The sequence below is a fragment of the Hoplias malabaricus genome, chromosome 4 (assembly GCF_029633855.1).
Source record: "Hoplias malabaricus isolate fHopMal1 chromosome 4, fHopMal1.hap1, whole genome shotgun sequence".
NCBI classification, from domain to species: Eukaryota; Metazoa; Chordata; class Actinopteri; order Characiformes; family Erythrinidae; genus Hoplias; species Hoplias malabaricus.
The window spans coordinates 31,886,729-31,903,475 of NC_089803.1; the positions used below are offsets into that span (position 1 = coordinate 31,886,729).

Consider the following 16,747-nt stretch of genomic DNA (forward strand, 5'->3'; position numbering starts at 1 on the left):
TCATACATTTATAGACAGGAGTTACTTTATTTATTATTAGGGAAAAAAAAACTTTCATTTGAAAATGTTTATTCAATCATGTATCTAGGTTTTTAACTGGTAGTTTCTAGGTCAACATCAGCATTACTGAGGTGTCACCATGTGCGTATGTATTTAGTTATGTATTTTTTGTTTACAGCATTTTAAAAGGCAGATTTGTGATTGAAGTTTGTAATACAGTGTCACCCTTTTGTTGATAAGGATATCACAAGAGTGTAGAAATGTTTTTGCGTATAAGCAGATATCTGTAATTGTCCTCTGTGCTGAATTTTAAAGTAGACCCTGGCTCAGTCTGAATCACATTGGACTGGATAAATAAGAGATGTGTTAGATGCCACCTTATGCTCCTAGACACATTGGGCAAGGTGGCGTTATCAGATATCATTTAAATCTAAACATATCACTCTATATCCAGGGAGGGTTTCACTGAAAGTGTTTGTTCTTCTTTCTCTTTCTGTAATTTGTATGCATTGTGTACTTGTTATAGAGAAATCAGACTCTGAAGGAGACACTCTTGACCCTCAAATACTTCCTTTCTTTCTCTTTTATCTCTCTCTCTTTCTCTCTCTCTCTCAATCTGTTTATCTTCTTATGTCTGTCCCTTTATGCACCTCTCATACTTTATGTGCTCGCTCTCACACAATTTCCTTCTCAACGTCCCATTATCTCCCCTTTTTCTCTTCCTCCCACACTCCCTCACATCCTCCTCTCCTGCGTCTCTATTCTCACTTCCCTCTGTGCCCTGTTCTCTCTCATTTACCCACTCTTTCCTATCTCCCTCTGCCTTTAAATCTTACTAACTTTATACCCCTCCCAATCCCCATTCTCATTCTAATTTTCATTCTCTCTCTCTTTCTCAGGTGGTGTATGTATTGCACAGTCACTGAAGGTCCCCAGAGAGCCCAGACCAGGAGAGTTTGACAAGATTATATTGCGACTGTTGGAAACCCCCAATGCTCGTGCCATCATCATGTTCGCAAATGAGGATGACATAAGGTGTGACTCCTAATTAGAGTAACTTAAATATTATTGGAATATACATTTCTGAGACATTTTAATGATTTTCAATATACGTTAGAAACTTAGTTTAAGGAAACAATATACTGCTGTTATGTAACATAAAGCAAAATATTTCACATAATGCTGAAGAAAAATGAGTTTGCTGTGTTCTGAGCGAGAATGATCGACCACCCAAATAATACCTGCTCTGAGGTGTTTGTTGTGCTCCTGATTAATGAAGATTAGGGTGACTGGGGGTAACAAAGTTTGCAGAGCAAAGAAATTGATGATATGGGATTTCAAATCTATAGCATGCAATTCAGCTTGTGGTCTGCATGAAGAAAATCGCTCATGAAGTAACTGTATAATTATACAACATTTTCAACCAGTGTCCTCAACATGACCTATTAAGCTGCAGCGTTCTGAAAGCCTGTGTTTGGGTATTTGTTATTTTTCAGACGCATCCTCAATGCTGCCAAGAGAAACAATCTGACAAATCATTTCCTCTGGGTGGGCTCAGACAGCTGGGGCTCCAAGATCTCCCCCGTGGTTCAGCAGGAGAAAGTGGCTGAGGGAGCCATCACCATCCTGCCTAAAAGAGCTTCTGTTGATGGTATAGTGCTCTAGGCATAATCACCTGAAAGTGAATAAAACTTACTCTGCCACTGACCACTCGTTATAAATTATTACCGCCATAAAGCAATGGCAGTAGATTGTAAATGTTTTCAAGGCTACTATTTATGATGACAAGGTTACCATATAATGAATGCCACAGTTTAATATGCTAATCTTTCTCTGCACTGCAGACTCCCAAGATGCTATTAACATCATAGTTTTTCCCTAGAAAGAAGGAGGTATTACTATATATTTTTTTCTATCCCTCACCCTCAACCCCAGCTTTTGACAGGTACTTTAGAAGCCGCTCCTTATCCAACAACCGGAGGAATGTGTGGTTTGCTGAGTTCTGGGAAGAGAATTTTGGATGCAAGTTGGGTATGCATGGCAAGCGTCCCGGCAGCCCTAAGAAGTGCACAGGTATAAACAGACACTTCTTCCTTTGCTGTTTTGTCTTTTTAAAACTTGCTAATCTGATTATACATGGCCTTTTTTGTTATATAATGTTACTCACATGAAGATGTGTCTGTGCCAGAATTAGTTGCCCTCTAATGACAGAGAAAATAATACCCGTTTTCAGATGTGTAGAACTATTAATATCTGATTAACTCCCCTATAGAGGGGCACAGTGGTGCTGCAGGTAGTGTCGCAGTCACACAGCTCCAGGGACCTGGAGGTTGTGGATTCAAGTCCCGCTCCGGATGACTGCCTGTGAGGAGTGTGGTGTGTTCTCCCTGTGTCCGCGAGGGTTTCCTCCGGTTGCAAGGGTTTCCTCCCACAGTCCAAAAACAAAAGTGTCCATAGGTGTGAGTGAATGTGTGTGTGTGTGTGTGTCGTCCTGTGAAGGACTGGCGCCCCCTCCAGGGTGTATACCTGCCTTGCGCCTAATGATTCCAGCTCTGGACCCACCGCGACCCTGAACTGGATAAGTGGTTACAGACAATGAATGTATGAAGTCCCACTTAACTTAATAAAATTGGCCCCAAAACCAACATGAATAAACATGTATGAAAGGTAGGTGATAGTTTATCAGCATCTGGAAGTGTGAAGTTCTAGTGTGTGGTAGAAATAAATATAAAAAAGATGCACAATAAAAACTGTGAATAAAGTTATAGTGAACAAACATAATAAAGCAGTGGCATTGTTCAACATGAACTAAATAATTTATTCCATAAATGCATGCTGTTCTCTTGTTTACATATACAATCATGACACTCAAAAAGTCACTTAACCAATCAGTAACAGCTGTGAAGCTGTGTGTCATGAATAGATACTGAGACCCCAGCATGACTGATGCAGCTGGTCATGAGGAGAAGTAAATGTGTAGCAAGCAGGCTGGTGTAAAACAAATCCCTAGACACCTGCCATTCCTTCTGTATATCCATCTAATGTCCACTCCCTCAACACAACCTGCACTAATGTTACATCAGCTTGTAACAGGAGATGAGGTTTAGCTGAAACATCCCTGACTCAGCGTATGTCAAAAACTCTTATTTTAAAAGAAATAGAACCAGTGTACAGGAGGGGCTGGTATATTGCCCACCACTATGTAATAATGTGTTTTTTTATTTCACTGTGTAAAAAGAATTATTATTCCATCTTTAATTTACTGTACTGGCATATGACTGTGATAGAGCTTATTGCACAACTTATTTAATCAGAAACCGAATAAAAAGTACAGTACATCCTGGTTCATATTTTATTAAGAGATTAAAAAAGGTAGGAATAGCTGTTTTTAGATGTAGCATTAAAATCATTTTTCACATAAATCTTCAATGGCATATATATTTAAATATATATTATAAAAAATCTTGACATAAAGTGATGCTATTAGCCAGAGATGGTGTGAACTAAGATCCAGCTGTGAATTAATCATGCCAATTATAGTTTCTTCATAGCAGCAGCATAGTTACTATAGGCAAGAATATGTAGCAAAATCTTTGAAAGTGTTCAGTGTCTAAAATTGGACAAAGACTGGAGTAAATAATAAATTGTACCTAATCATGAGAAGGAATGCTCCAGTCTCAAAAATATTAATAAGAGCATGAATTTCAAATAAATGCCTCTACCTTGTTAATAGCTTGAGAGGCAATATTCAAAACATTGAAAATGTATAATTTATTGTACTTGTTTTATTCTAACCTTGCTACAGGACTGCATTGTTTATTGCCTACAGCAGTGTATTACAACTCAAAAAAAATCTGAGAGCAAAGATGATGGCCAAGAATTTCAGTGTACATCGGTGTGCACCATCCAGGAGCTTACAACTATGTTGTAAGAACCCATTAGCCTGTGAAAAGATGTGAGCAGTAATCAGGTGAAAATGTAATGGTTGAACTTACCCTTGGTTTTGGCGTATTGAGAGGCACTGATTGAAGAGACTATATCTGTTTAACATTTTACTTTCACTGCCCAGACAACATCAAAATTACACTGCATAAATGTCTCTTTTTTGCCGCCTTGTTTATCTCTCATCCAAAAAACAAAACCGATTTATTTATGTATCTACATCTATTTATTTTACAGAAGTTGGACAAGAGGTTATTTACATAAGTTAGCCATAAAATAAATTCTTAAAAAAACAGCCTGTTTAAGCATGTGGATTAAAAAATATTATAATGTTTTATACCGCTGTCCAAAGAAAAACATGCATTTCCATATTTATGGATTTTTAGTTTCCTACATCATTTGAACACAGCAGCTGTCCTTCACAGTGTGTGAATATTTCACTATGAATTAAATGGACAAATAAGAATGCTCCAAAATTACTCGGAATAAAAGCTTTTTACATTGACTTCTGTTTTTTTCTTTCTCCTGTAACGTTACTATTTTGGAGATACATGGACAGTGACAATATAAAGCAGACTACTCAGATGCAAAAAAGAGTATAAGATATGATTCTTTTAAGTTAAAAATTATTGCATTAGTCTATTGCGTTCCTGTTCCAAATTCCTAGAGAAATTATTCAGGGTGTCCCATGGATTGTCTATAAGTTTTCAATAAATGAATCAGTAAGATTTGAGCAAGACATTCAGAGTGGTTTGATGTAAAATGTGAGATAACACCTGATCCAAAAAGTAACATACTCTACAGAGCACTTTTTCACATCAAACCATTCTGCATGACTTTATATATGTCTCAAAAATAGAATTTTGTTAAAATCAGAAAAATTCTTTGAAAAATAATCAGTCACTTTTATAGAAGTCCGAATAGTGACTATTTTCAGATAAAAGTATTGAGGAAAAAGTGGCACTCGACTTAAATGCAGAAATACTGCTGCTGAGTCTACAATTGTAGCAGAGAAGTGAACTTTCCACCCCTTTATATAAAAGTGAAATGCTTCATCTTCGTCTTCTCTTCTTTTTTCTCCTGTTTGTGTCACATGGCAAGAACTGTGGAGAGCAGATGGACGTTTGGGGCTCTTTTGTGAAAGCATGGTTATTGTTCTGGCACAGTTATTTGACATAATGAGAATAATTACATAGCTGTGGATGCAGCACATCAGTCTCCCTGTTTCTCTCTCTCTGTCTCTGTCTCTGTCTGATCTATGTGTAGCTGTTCAGAACACTTTGCCGCAGATGGATGCCTCTGTCAACAGCATACTGACAGATACTCTGATTATTATCATCTTTCTCTTAAAGAGGGGAGAGGGAGGGAATCATTAAAGCGTGGAAAAAAGATCCTGTTTTTCTATCTTTTTGTCATATAACAAAAACAGACACTGAGAAATCCAGTCTGTCTGCAGTGTGCATGTGAACACACACACAAACACACACACACACACACACACACACACACACAAAATAAAAGCTTAGTTTCATGTCCCAACACACCATGCAGTCGTCTGTAGAGTGCTACACTGTGCGCTGACTACAATGTCCTCCAGTCTAAAATAGAAAGTAATCCTAGCTGATTCTGAGGATTTTCCAAAATACAGCCACTTTTGACTAATCCTCCAGAAACATGTTAGTCAAATAACAGTAGATTTTAAAAAAAATCTAGTGATAAAGCGGTGTAGACAGGGAAATAAGGGAAACGCCACAGTCAGCTACTCTCATCTCATATTTTTGACTAGTAAGGAATCCAGTGTGAAAGCTGGGACTGTGTGTATAGGGCTCGGCGGGTATTGAGGCCGGCAGCAGTGGTTTGAATTGATTTTATTATCAGGTTGAGATTGAGTTTTAGGAGAGCTGGATAGATGTCTTTTATCAGAGCCTGTCTATGTCTGTGGGGTAATCATACAACAGGACAAATGGCTGAATCAGCAAGACCTCTGGACAGTATCCACCTGAGAGAGAGAGAGAGAGAGAGAGAGAGAGAGAGAGAGAGAGAGAGAGAGAGAGAGAGAGAGAGAGAGAGACTCCCATGAATATCTGATTAACCCTTTAAAAGATGCTGTAAAGAATTGAAAGTGCTGACTTGCTTGTGCTTGTGTTAACAGATCTGTTTGTGTATATTTTCCTCTGCGTGCATCTATGCTTGTCATTCTATATACAACACATTATAAAGGACTTTAAATGTCTCTGTACAAATGGGCAATGGCAAATGACAGTAAGCACTTCCATAGTTAAACTACAGGCCTCACAGGAAAGTTAGTGAAGGTTTTTTTTTTCAGTATTTTGTGCTCAATATATAGCACCTTTCATATGGTTTAAATAGTATTCCAGATGGGCAGAGCAAATGAGAGTAAGACTGTTGATGGAACAAAATTAAAGCCTTATAGTATACTCTGTTTATGTTTTAAATTAGGGCTGAATTCTAAATTGTTTTAAATAGTTGATGATTATACATTCTCCCAGAGCTGTGAGGTGTGAAAAGGCTACTGGACACATTTTAAAGTGCTTTTGTATACTTATATAAGAAAGTACAACTCTTTAATTAACAGCCTTACATAGCATGAAAAATTATTTTGGAGGAGCTGTTAGCCCTTTTGTACTCATGTGTCCTATCTGCTCTCTTTTTACACAGATGGAAACAAAAGAAGAAATTGGGTATTTTCTTGTGGCATTCCAAATTGAAAACCCTATTTTAATAATGGTTACTGCTATTCGGTTCTACATCATTATATCTATCACTATTGAACATCACATATCTTGTATCCCTAGTTAAAAGCATGGCCTTAAAGGCATTTATTTCACTCATCGCTCCAATAAAACTGTCTCAATGCAGGTAATATGTTCTGAATGCTCAACCTAACCGCAGGAAAGGTCAGCTCAGACATGGTCTTCAACGATTACCGGTGCTGGTCATAAAATTAGAATATCATAAAAAAGTTGATTTATTTCAGTAATTCTATTCAAAAAGTGAAACTTCCATCCATCCATCCATTATCAACCGCTTATCCGGTTCCAGATCGCGGGGGAAGCAGTCAGAGCAAAGAAACCCAGACCTCCCTCTCCCCAGCCACCGCCTCCAGCACCTCCCGGGGTATACCGAGGCGTTCCCAGGCCAGTCGAGACATGTAGTCTCTCCAGCATTTTCTTGGTCTGCCCCGGGGCCTGGAAGGCGTCCAGGAGGCACCCGGACCAGATGCCCGAACCCCCAGCAACTAGCTCCTCTCTACGTGGAGGAGCAGCGGCTCGATGTCCGAGATCCTAACCCTGTCTCTAAGGGAGAGTCCAGACACCCTGCAGAGAAAACTCATTTCAGCTGCTTGTACCCGCGATCTCGTTCTTTCAGTCACTACCCAAAGCTCATGACCATAGGTAAGGGTTGGGACGTAGATTGAACGGTAAATCGAGAGCTTTGCTTTTCTGCTCAGCTCTCTCTTCACCAAAACGGACCGGTACAGAGCCTGCAATACTGCTGACGCTGCACCAATCTGCCTGTCAATCTCCCGCTCCATCTTTCCCTCACTCGTGAACAAGACCCCGAGGTATTTAAACTCCTCTACTTGAGGCAGGATCTCACTTCCAACCTGAAGAGAGCACTCCACCCTTTTCTGACTGAGTACCATGGACTCGGACTTGGAGGTGCTGATCCTTATCCCTACCGCTTCATACTCGGCTGCAAACTGGTCCAGCAAGAGCTGGAGATCCCGGCTCTATTAAGCCAACAAGACCACATCATCCACAAAAAGCATGCATGGAATCCTGAGACCACCAAACCGGATACCTTCCGCCACTTGGCAACGCCGAGAAATTCTGTCCATATTAATGTCGGACTTACTGCCAGCCATACGAACCAGACTCCTGCTCTGTTTATACAGGGACTGGATGGCTCGTAGCAAAGACCCCAGTACCCCATACTCCCTGAGCACCCCCCACAGAATACCCAGAGGGACGCGGTCGAATGCCTTCTCCAGATCCACAAAACACATGTAGACTGGTTGGTTGAGCAAATTCCCACGCACCCTCCAGGATCCTAGCGAGGGTAAAGTGCTGGTCCTGTGTTCCAAGACCGGGGCGGAATCCGCATAGATCTGAGGTTCAACTATAAGTCGGGCTCTCTTCTCCAGTACCCCCGCATAGACCTTACCGGGGAGGATGAGGAGTGTGATCCCCTATAGTTGGAATACACCCTCCAATCCCCCTTTTTAAAAAGGGGAACCACCACCCCAGTCTGCCAATCCAGAGGCACTGCCCCCGATGTCCACGCAATGTTGCAAAGACGTGTCAGCCAGGATAGCCCCACAACATCCAGAGCCTTGAGGAACCCAGGGTGAACTTCATACACCCCCAGGGCCCTACCACCATGGAGTTTTCATACCACCTCAGCCACCTCAGCCCCAGTGATAGAGCCTGGGGTGTCCACCACCGAGTGCGGGGATTGCCACCCCAACAGGCACCAACAACCTTGCAGCCACAGCTCCGTTCAGCCACCTCAAATGACAGGTCTCACTGTCATTACCCAAATGAGTGTTGAAGTCCCCCAGCAGAACAATGGAGTCCCCAAAATGAGTGTTCTCCAGCACCCCTTCTAGGGTCCCCAAGAAGGTATGGTACTCTGAATTGCTGTTCGGTGCATAAGCACAAACAACCGTCAGAGCCCTTTCCCCAACCCGAAGGCGCAGGGAAATTACCCTCTTGTCCACTGGGGTAAACCCGAACGTACAGGCGCTAAGCCGGGGGGCTATGAGTAAGCCCACTCCTGCCTTATGCCTCTCACCCTGGGCAACTCCAGAGTGAAAGAGCATCCAGGCCCTCTCAAGGAGATGTTCCAGAGCCCATAATGTGTGTTGAAGTGAGCCCAACTATATCTAGCCAGTACCTCTCAACCTCGCGCACCAGCTCAGGCTCTTTTCCCACCAGAGAGGTTATGTTCCATGTTCCAAAAGCCAGTTTCAGTAACCAAGGATCAGAACGCCAGGGCCCCCGATCGCCAGGCCACCCGATCCACAATGCACCAGACGCTGAGCACTGCTCAGGTGTTATGAGAGCCTAGGTTGCTCTGATAGTGGCCTTCAGCTCTTCTGCATTGTTGGGTCCGGTGTATTGCATCTTCCTCTTCACAATACCCCATCAATTTTCTATGGGATTAAGTTCAGGTGAGTTTGCTGGTCAATTAAGAACAGGGATACTATGGTACTTAAACCAGGTACTGGTAGCTTTGGCACTGTGCGCAGGTGCCAAGTCCTGTTGGAAAATGAAATCCGCATCTCCATAAAGTTGATCAGCAGCAGGAAGCATGAAGTGCTCTAAAACTTCCTGGTTGATGGCTGCGTGGACCTCAGAAAACACAATGGACCAACACCAGCAGATGACATGGCACCCCAAACCATCACTGACTGTGGAAACTTTACACTGGACCTCAAGCAACATGGATTCTGTGCCTCTCCTCTCTTCCTCCAGACTCTGGGACCTTGATTTCCACAGAAAATGCTAAATTTACTTTCATCAGAGATCATAACTTTGGAGCACTTTTTGGAAGTGAGACGCTTCTGATGCTGTCTCTTGTTCGAGAGTGGCTTGACACAAGGAATGCGACAGTTGAAACCCATGTCTTGCATACATCTGTGTGTGGTGGTTCTTGAAGCACTGACTCCAGCTGCAGTCCAGTCTTTGTGAATCTCCCCCACATTTTTGAATGGGTTTGGTTAACAATCCTCTCCAGGATCCTCTCCTCTTTTATATACAAACACTTGAAATATATCAGTCTGCATGGAATGAATGAGTATATAATATACAAGTTTCACTTTTTGAATGGAATTACAGAAAAAATATATCTGTAAAGATTATTGAAGTAAACATTTTCATGTTATTCTAATTTTATGACCAGCACCTGTATATCAAATAGTCATGTAAAGAGCATGCTACCATAAAGTAACATTATTGTTTAACGCTTTACAGTTGATGCAAAAAGGGGATATTTTAATTCACTCTTTGCTGTTGAAGTGAACGCTAAAAGAAAAAAATGCTCTGGATGTTAGTTCATCTTTGGTATAGAGATGTGAAAAATGGTAGTGCACAAAAACTCCAAATGTACATGTATGATCCATTTATCCACACCACAGTGACTCCTCTGGAAGCATATTTAAAGGAGCAATCTGTAATACTGTCACCAAGTGTTTAAAATCGGAACTACAGACGTGAAGCTTGACCACCTCGCCTGTTTGAGGAAAACTGAACGAACAAGCTAGAGACGAGTTGAAGAACCTTGGTCTGTAATAGCTAAGAAGAATGTGCCATAATCAACATACATACACAGAAAAGTATTCATCATTTCACTAAAACGTCTACCTACGCAAAAAAAATACAAAGATATTAACTGGCGGTCGCAATTTCCCTGCATGTACAAGCCTTTATTGTCTAAATCCACATTAAATATTTAGATTAGACAAGGTTGGTGTTACTTATTGATTTTCCCTTCCACCATAAATGTCATTTAGGAGGCAGAACATTTTGTTCCACCTTACAAGTGTCAGTTTACTAGTCTTATTGGTGTTGTTTTCTAGCTTGAATTCTCTGTCCCAGCTTAAGAGCTGAAGCTAGCACTACAGCTTCTGAAATGTTTTTGAAGTAACTGTTATTCCACTTTATCCGTTTAAATCACACAAACAAATAATTGTATGTGATATCACTAAACATTTACAGGCTTAAGTGAAAGGCAAAAATTGAAAGAGCCCCCACTGTTTTCCTTGAATTTACAAGAATGTAATGTCTAAACCACCTTAAACTTTTAGACTAGACAAGGCTCGTGTTTTCACCATAAATGTAATTTGAGGAGGCAGATCCTTGCTTCTTACTCACAATTATCGTATTCAAGCATTTAGTTCCACATTAAATTCTCCAGCTTCTTACTGAATACTCATTTTCACCTTAAACACCCTATTGGGGCGGCACGGTGGCGCAGCAGGTAGTGTCGCAGTCACACAGCTCCAGGGGCCTGGAGGTTGTGGGTTCGATTCCTGCTCCGGGTGACTGTCTGTGAGGAGTTGGTGTGTCCGCGTGGGTTTCCTCCGGGTGCTCCGGTTTCCTCCCACAGTCCAAAAACACACGTTGCAGGTGGATTGGCGACTCGAAAGTGTCCGTAGGTGTGTGTGTGTGTCTGTGTTGCCCTGTGAAGGACTGACGTCCCCTCCAGGGTGTATTCCCGCCTTGCGCCCGATGATTCCAGGTAGGCTCTGGACCCCCTGCGACCCTAAATTGGATAAGCGGTTACAGATAATGGATGCATGGATATTCCCTATTTCATCCATTTAAAATACATGACCAAATGTAAATCATGTCACTAAAACATCTATCTACTTATCTGCTTATATTTGCTGTGTACTACCAAGCTTGATTTCTCAGTTAAATAGGTGAATATGGAAGGGTTTTCAAACAAAATTCTTACTCCTTAATATAAAACAAACAAACAAATGTATTTACACATTTTAATCATTGTTATTCACTTTCTTCATATATAACACACAAAACACAGCCCTGACATATTTCAAACATCACTATGCTTCAGTTTCTTTATATAAAACGTACTCTTTTTAATCTACACCTACGTGTCTGTATTTTCAATATTTTTTCAGTAATGATTTACTGTTATCTGTTCAGGAGAAAATTATCCAGCTCTGTTCTGTAGTGTTGCTGCTTCTAAACTACCTCCACTTTTCAAACACAAGGCCAATATTTTCTCTTGTTTTACTCCATCTCAGGTCATGGAGATTTTAAGAAGGGCAATACGGCTTTTTTGGTTCAGTAAAATATAACATTAAGTCTGTTCACTTGGTCATTTCATGGCTGCTTGACGCTATGTTTGTAGACCTGGCAGTGGTGGGGGTGGAGTATTTGTGATTGGACAGAGGGTGGAATCACAGGCAGGACCTCAGTGGGCGGGATCACCTGAGCTCTGCTCTGCACCTGAGCTCTGCTCCGGACTGTATATACTCTTTCTCAAAGAGTATATACTGTTTCAGCAATGCTGTTAGAGGCAGCAATGTTTCAGTTTTGTTTGTTTTCTTTAAGCTATGATCACACACTCAGGAAATTTTACGACTATATTGTGCATATACACAATTTTTACTGTTATATTCAAATTACATTATCTATTTACATTTTCATGTTTTTCATTGTCTAGGAAAAACTAAACATAGCAAAAGCATGTTCTCTTATTTTCATAGAACAAGACTATGAACTAATATCATCATATTCGAATCATAATCAAGAGCCTCCTCTGCTGCTTATGAACAGAAATGTACAAGTAATTGAAATTTTAGAATATACAATTGATTGCAATAGCTGTGGCTTCCAATGTATCATCAGATTGCAATGGAGACGTCTGCTTTTGATTGCTTTAACTTTGACAGAACACTAGCTCTGATAAGTGCGGAGGTCAGGACACATGTTCTTATTAAGGTACTCTAAATACTACTCTTTCTCGCATGGTAATTTCTCCTGCCTCATTGTGGGTCATTGGTCAAGTTTTATGACTGACTGTGCTTTCACACAATGGAACTCTGCTGCTGAATAATTTCTCTTCAGCATTAAGTGGACATAGAGTTCACTGTCAAACATTTCATTTGAGATTGTGATAATGGCTCTTCACTAACTATGTGCTAATCTTTAGTGGACTTCAGAGTGATTTTTTAAGAAAGAGAATAGACAAAGAATTCAGTGGACAATACACCTCATTGTCTTTCATTTTTTACGGATTGTCTCATGGAACAAGCTGCTGAAAGTGTTTATAAAAAATGTGGTGCAACAAATACAAACAATGTACTTCCCCACCACTCTGCAAATCACACTGTAAGTTTACTGAACACACTGCAAATTTACTAGAGAAAAAAATCAAGGGAATTCCGAATAGATACTTACAGACTCACATAAGGCATGCGCAGTAATTTGCATGATTATTTCTGGCATTCTCTGTCCCCAAATATATATTTTTGATTTGAACCTAATAATTATATTAAGTAAAAAAAACCTACATATATTTTTGATTCTTACTGTTTCAGGGATTGGATAAAAAAACAAATTTGCTCAAAAATAAATACAATAGTAGAAGCAAGTTATGTTATGAATTCCAAAACATCTTTAGTAAAAACACCATTCCCATCTAATCCGATATATTCATTCATTATCTGTAACCGCTTATCCAATTCAGGGTCGCAGTGAGTCCAGAGCCTACCTGGAATCATTGGGTGCAAGGCAGGAATACACCCTGGAGGGGGCGCCAGTCCTTCACAGGGCAACACAAACACACACACATTCAGACACTTTTGAGTCGTCAATCCACCTACCAACGTGTGTTTTTGGACTGTGGGAGGAATCCGGAGCACCCGGAGGAAACCCACACGGACACGTTGAGAACACACCAACTCCTCACAGACAGTCACCCGGAGCAGGAATCAAACCCACAACCTCCAGGCCCCTGGAGCTGTGTGACTGCGACACTACCTGCTGCTTACAGGAGAAGAAAAAAATATCTGACATTTTTAAATGGAAGTCAGTGTTAAAAGGTTTTATTCAAAGTAATTTTGGAGCATTTCTATTCGGTCATTCATCATGAAATTTTCACACAACCTCAAGGACAGCTGCAGTGTTCAAATAAAATGGAGATGCATTTTTTCCATTGGACAGTGACATAAACTACACACACACATAGTTTATTTGTTTATTCAACCGATAAATAGCCATTGTGGTCTAGAATTTGCAGAAAGCATTTAAGTCTCAAACAATGGCACTTTACTGTAGATAAATAAAGCATAGTTGCTAAAAACAGGCTAAAACCAAGGAGATTGCTCAGTATACTGTCACACCATGTCAATAGATCCATAAACAATTGTGTATCTCTGCCATTGAACAGAGATTATACCTGGACTAGCAGAAAGCCACAGGCTCTGACCTTGCCTCATGAAAGAGTATTGGCTACATCTATTCATTTTCTCCATCTGAGAGACAGTACACCAGGGCAGCAGTCAGCTGGACAGGGGTTATAAATATTTGATTTGAGGTTTATGCACCGTTGAGCATCATTTCTGCACTGCAGACTAACCATTTATTCATAAGCTATTAACATTGTCTTCTCACACTAAGGCTAATGGCTAGAAATGCTTGTACAAATTTCCTGCAATGTGCTTGGACTCACATGAAAGTTTGTGTTTGGCAACGGACATATGCAGCCCATTTAATGGAACATTTCTTTCTTTCTTTTTTTTTGCTCTCATGAGCCTGATTCACACAGTATTTCCATATCAAAAGGCATCTAAACAAAAACTCTGTCTGTGGTGTTTTTCACTCTGCTCCTGTTGCTGGCCACTTGCCTTGCCTCTAATGGCTCTGTGCCCTTTATTTGAGACTGAAATGGGTGTCAGGGGAAGGAGCGCTAGTGAGCCAAAGATGACTGCTAAGTGGAGGGCACTCTAAAGCATTCTGTAAAGTACACCGTTGTCTGTGTTTTCTTGGACATAACAAAATTGCTAGGAAAAAAATGGGCAGCTTTTTTTTCAGGGTCTTTTCTCAGTTACACCTAGATGTGCTGCCTCATTCTCTACATCATTCACCACGCCTCTGGTGTTATTGCAAGAAATTGAGCCATGCACAAATGGAATATGCTGTCAAATTAAATTGCGACTGAAAGAGCTGTTCCTCTAGCCCTCGTCACTGGGAGGAATCATTCAGATAGTGAGTTTCCATTTTATTTCTTTGTGTCTTTTTTGAATATACACAGAAATAGCAGATGCCTGTTCATCCAGTATTTTTTTTCTAAAATTAAGCTCATTATTAGGGAGTTTGTGCTTTCCTTTACTATAATTGTTGGGATATTTCAGTTTGGTTTTGATGGCGTTCAAGCACATGAACATTAGGGAGGTCAGGTACTAGTTTTAGAAGGATTGTTCTGGATCACAAATTCAACAGCTTGTATAATCTGCATAGAAATGTTTGAAATGAAAAGGGACACCCTGGAACATCTGCACATAATTATCAGTGCTCAAAAACTAACAGTGGACCTTTCATTAATGCCATTTATTTGAAAAGAAAGCCTTCCTCCTCTGCTATAGAATCCTCACTGAATCTCCCAGAACGTATTCATCTATAACTGTTCCCTCTTGTAATTGCCTGTTTGTTATTTTATTGCCAGTGTAAATATTTAATTTCATAATGCAGCAAATGAAGAAGCCATTACCAGAGCTCTATGAAATTGCCAATAAGCGCCTCCCTTTGTTAGTCAAACAAGCTGTATGCTTGCGGCCTGACTGCAAGACATCATCATCAGCAGGAGCACTGGCTAGTCTCTTGGCCAGGGATCAGGTTAACAAAACTAAGCCTGTCTAAAAGAGTCAATATCATGCTCAGGAGACCATGAAAACATTCTGTGGGTTGACAGGCATTGATAGGATCTACAAAACAATATGTCAACTAGCTTCCCAGTGTGGGTTCTCCTGATTAACATTGTTTCTGTCAACACAGCGGTGCTTCAACAGTCTGCTACATGCTGTCTTTCCTGTCTTTTCCACACTTTCCTTCTTCTCACTTTCCTTCCCTCACTATTTCTTCAGGTCTTACAGAAAAACTGAAATGTGCCTTTTCTTATTCATGTCCCTGTCTTCTAGATGTAAATTTTGGTACAGTGGTACGGTTTCATGGTTAGTCGTGATGTGTGATCAGACGGTTACCTCATTGTTGACCTTTCCAAAATATGTATTAATTCTTTCTGTTTCCATCTATGAGTTCTTTGTACCACCTCTCAAGCTGTTTTTACAGCAAGTCACTTAGGAGCAAGGACTATATAGTGCTGGTAAATGCGCCATTTCTAGTTAGTAATCATGTACGCAGCTACCAAATAGAAAACTTTTCTGCAATGCTTCTTTGCAGCTCATTCCTTTTGACATACATAGTTTTTGTGTAATTGGATAATAAACTCATAATTTTGAAATGAACAGATATTAATATGAATAATACTTTATAGTGAATAGCTCCTTGGAATAGAGCTACACACAGCAAGCCAGCTTTGGCTTACCATAACTGCATATTTTGAGAATTACTTCCAAAGCAATGATTCCCCGTTTTCAGATAAGCTAATTTTCTTTCAGCACATATCCTTCTGAACATTATCTTCAAATAACTGAGGCTACTGTTCATAGTACACAGTATCGTCCAAACAGTACACAAAAATAATTTGCATTTAAAGAGATCACCTCATATAAAATACATATGTTTTTTTGTTTGTTTGTTTTTTAAAGCTAAAACTGTTCAAAAGTGATGAATAACAAGGATAATATCAGTGTGATATTCATTCATGCATTTATAGTTTTATCTTGATCATTGGTAAGGCTGGAGCATGAACTGAATCACGGGGCATGAGGCAGCAACACACTGTGACAGTCGCCAGTATAATATCTTTAATGAACAATGTACAAATGAAATACATATGAATGATTAAGTGAATATTTCATAAAATATTGCATTCCTTAGTGCTTTATTTTATAATTACTTTACTATATTGTTTTTTTATATTGTATATTGAGAAAATCTCAAACTGTAACAACCCAGCCAATCTTATCAAATGTGTAAATCTCAGACAATCAACTGGTTGTGTGCATTTTGTCATTTCTGTAGCAAACATTCATTAGAAGTTATGTGTAGTGCAGCAGTGATTGCTTTCCTCTTTCAGAGTGGAGCACTGATTGTAGTTACTGACATTTCTTAAAGAGCAGAGAGAG

The 16,747-nt window shown here is 40.1% G+C and overlaps 1 protein-coding gene across 1 annotated transcript in view; it reads left to right on the forward strand.

Annotated features, from left to right (window-relative positions):
- Positions 1 to 16,747, forward strand: part of grm8b (glutamate receptor, metabotropic 8b) — a 128,521-nt gene that overhangs the window by 82,050 nt on the left and 29,724 nt on the right. Inside the window, exons 4-6 of the mRNA XM_066667763.1 lie at positions 900 to 1,035; positions 1,497 to 1,651; positions 1,936 to 2,073. Of these exons, the coding sequence (XP_066523860.1) occupies positions 900 to 1,035; positions 1,497 to 1,651; positions 1,936 to 2,073 (429 nt within the window). The remainder of the gene's footprint in view (positions 1 to 899; positions 1,036 to 1,496; positions 1,652 to 1,935; positions 2,074 to 16,747) is intronic.